The sequence below is a fragment of the Penaeus monodon genome, chromosome 34 (genome assembly GCF_015228065.2).
Source record: "Penaeus monodon isolate SGIC_2016 chromosome 34, NSTDA_Pmon_1, whole genome shotgun sequence".
In the NCBI taxonomy this organism is placed as follows: domain Eukaryota; kingdom Metazoa; phylum Arthropoda; class Malacostraca; order Decapoda; family Penaeidae; genus Penaeus; species Penaeus monodon.
Genome location: NC_051419.1, coordinates 28,398,182 through 28,399,228, shown reverse-complemented (window position 1 = coordinate 28,399,228; position 1,047 = coordinate 28,398,182). Strand labels below are relative to the sequence as shown.

Below are 1,047 nucleotides of genomic sequence, written 5' to 3'. Positions count from 1 at the left end.
TTATAGACCTTCCAAGCGTTTAATTTTTGAGTTTGGAATGTTGAGCTCTGTCTTTCCAGAATGTTTGTAGTTGAAGTTTGTTGATCTTTGCTGGAGCACAGAGTGTAAAAGCTATAGCATATAACTAATGATAGCTGTTGTTTGTTTATGGTTTATAGTTATGATTTTTAATCTTGCTTACAGGTTCTGACTTTCATTGTCAGAAAAGTCATTTGCACATCAACCATTCCTATTGTTGTTTCATTCAGTTTATATTCTTTCATCTTACACTTTTTTTTTCTTCCTTTTCAGGGTATCCATACGAAGAAAGGCCAAGTAACAGATCGACAGAAAAATTTGATGGCACGTGGTCTTCCAAAGCGCTCAAAGATTCCCAATGTTGAAAACATTATTGTGGTAGCATCAGGAAAGGGTGGAGTCGGGAAGTCAACAACATCAGGTACTCATTGAAATTTAGTTAGTGATTATATTTGATATTGAGTATGACAAGAGATGTGAGATATTTTGTTTATTCTTGTAATCTACTAATGCTTTTATTCTGAAGTTCTAAGTGTCTTCTAATTTGAAAATGTTTTGATTAAACAAACAAAAATATTCCCACAAATAAGTCTGTAGGTCATGACAAAATCAGTTTATCATACATTATACATTTCACCAACATAATGTTCTTAATTCCACTTGCCAGTGAATTTAGCTTTGGCCCTATCTGAAGTGGACAAAGCAGGTGCAGTTGGACTCTTGGACATGGATGTGTTTGGACCGTCAATACCTCGCATGATGAATTTGACAGGTGCTCCTGAACTAGACAAAGGTGAGTCAGCCACGCTGGTCATTTTGATTTTAGTTGTTTTTTAAATTGGAAGAGGTTGACTCATCCACAATATTTATTTTAAGTTTAACTACTGCATAGTTGTCTTTCTATATAGTTATCTTAATAGTAATTTCTTTAAAAATTGCTAAAAATTTCTTTGAATGTGAAGTTTTAACTTTCCTTCAACAGATATCTATGAATATCTAAAAATGTTAAAACAACAGATTTTATATAAG

General features: G+C 32.9%; 1 protein-coding gene across 1 annotated transcript in view; it reads left to right on the top strand.

Annotated features, from left to right (window-relative positions):
• LOC119594681 (iron-sulfur protein NUBPL-like) overlaps positions 1–1,047 on the top strand; it is a 4,091-nt gene that overhangs the window by 563 nt on the left and 2,481 nt on the right. The window contains exons 2-3 of the mRNA XM_037943737.1: positions 292–439; positions 686–811. Of these exons, the coding sequence (XP_037799665.1) occupies positions 292–439; positions 686–811 (274 nt within the window). The remainder of the gene's footprint in view (positions 1–291; positions 440–685; positions 812–1,047) is intronic.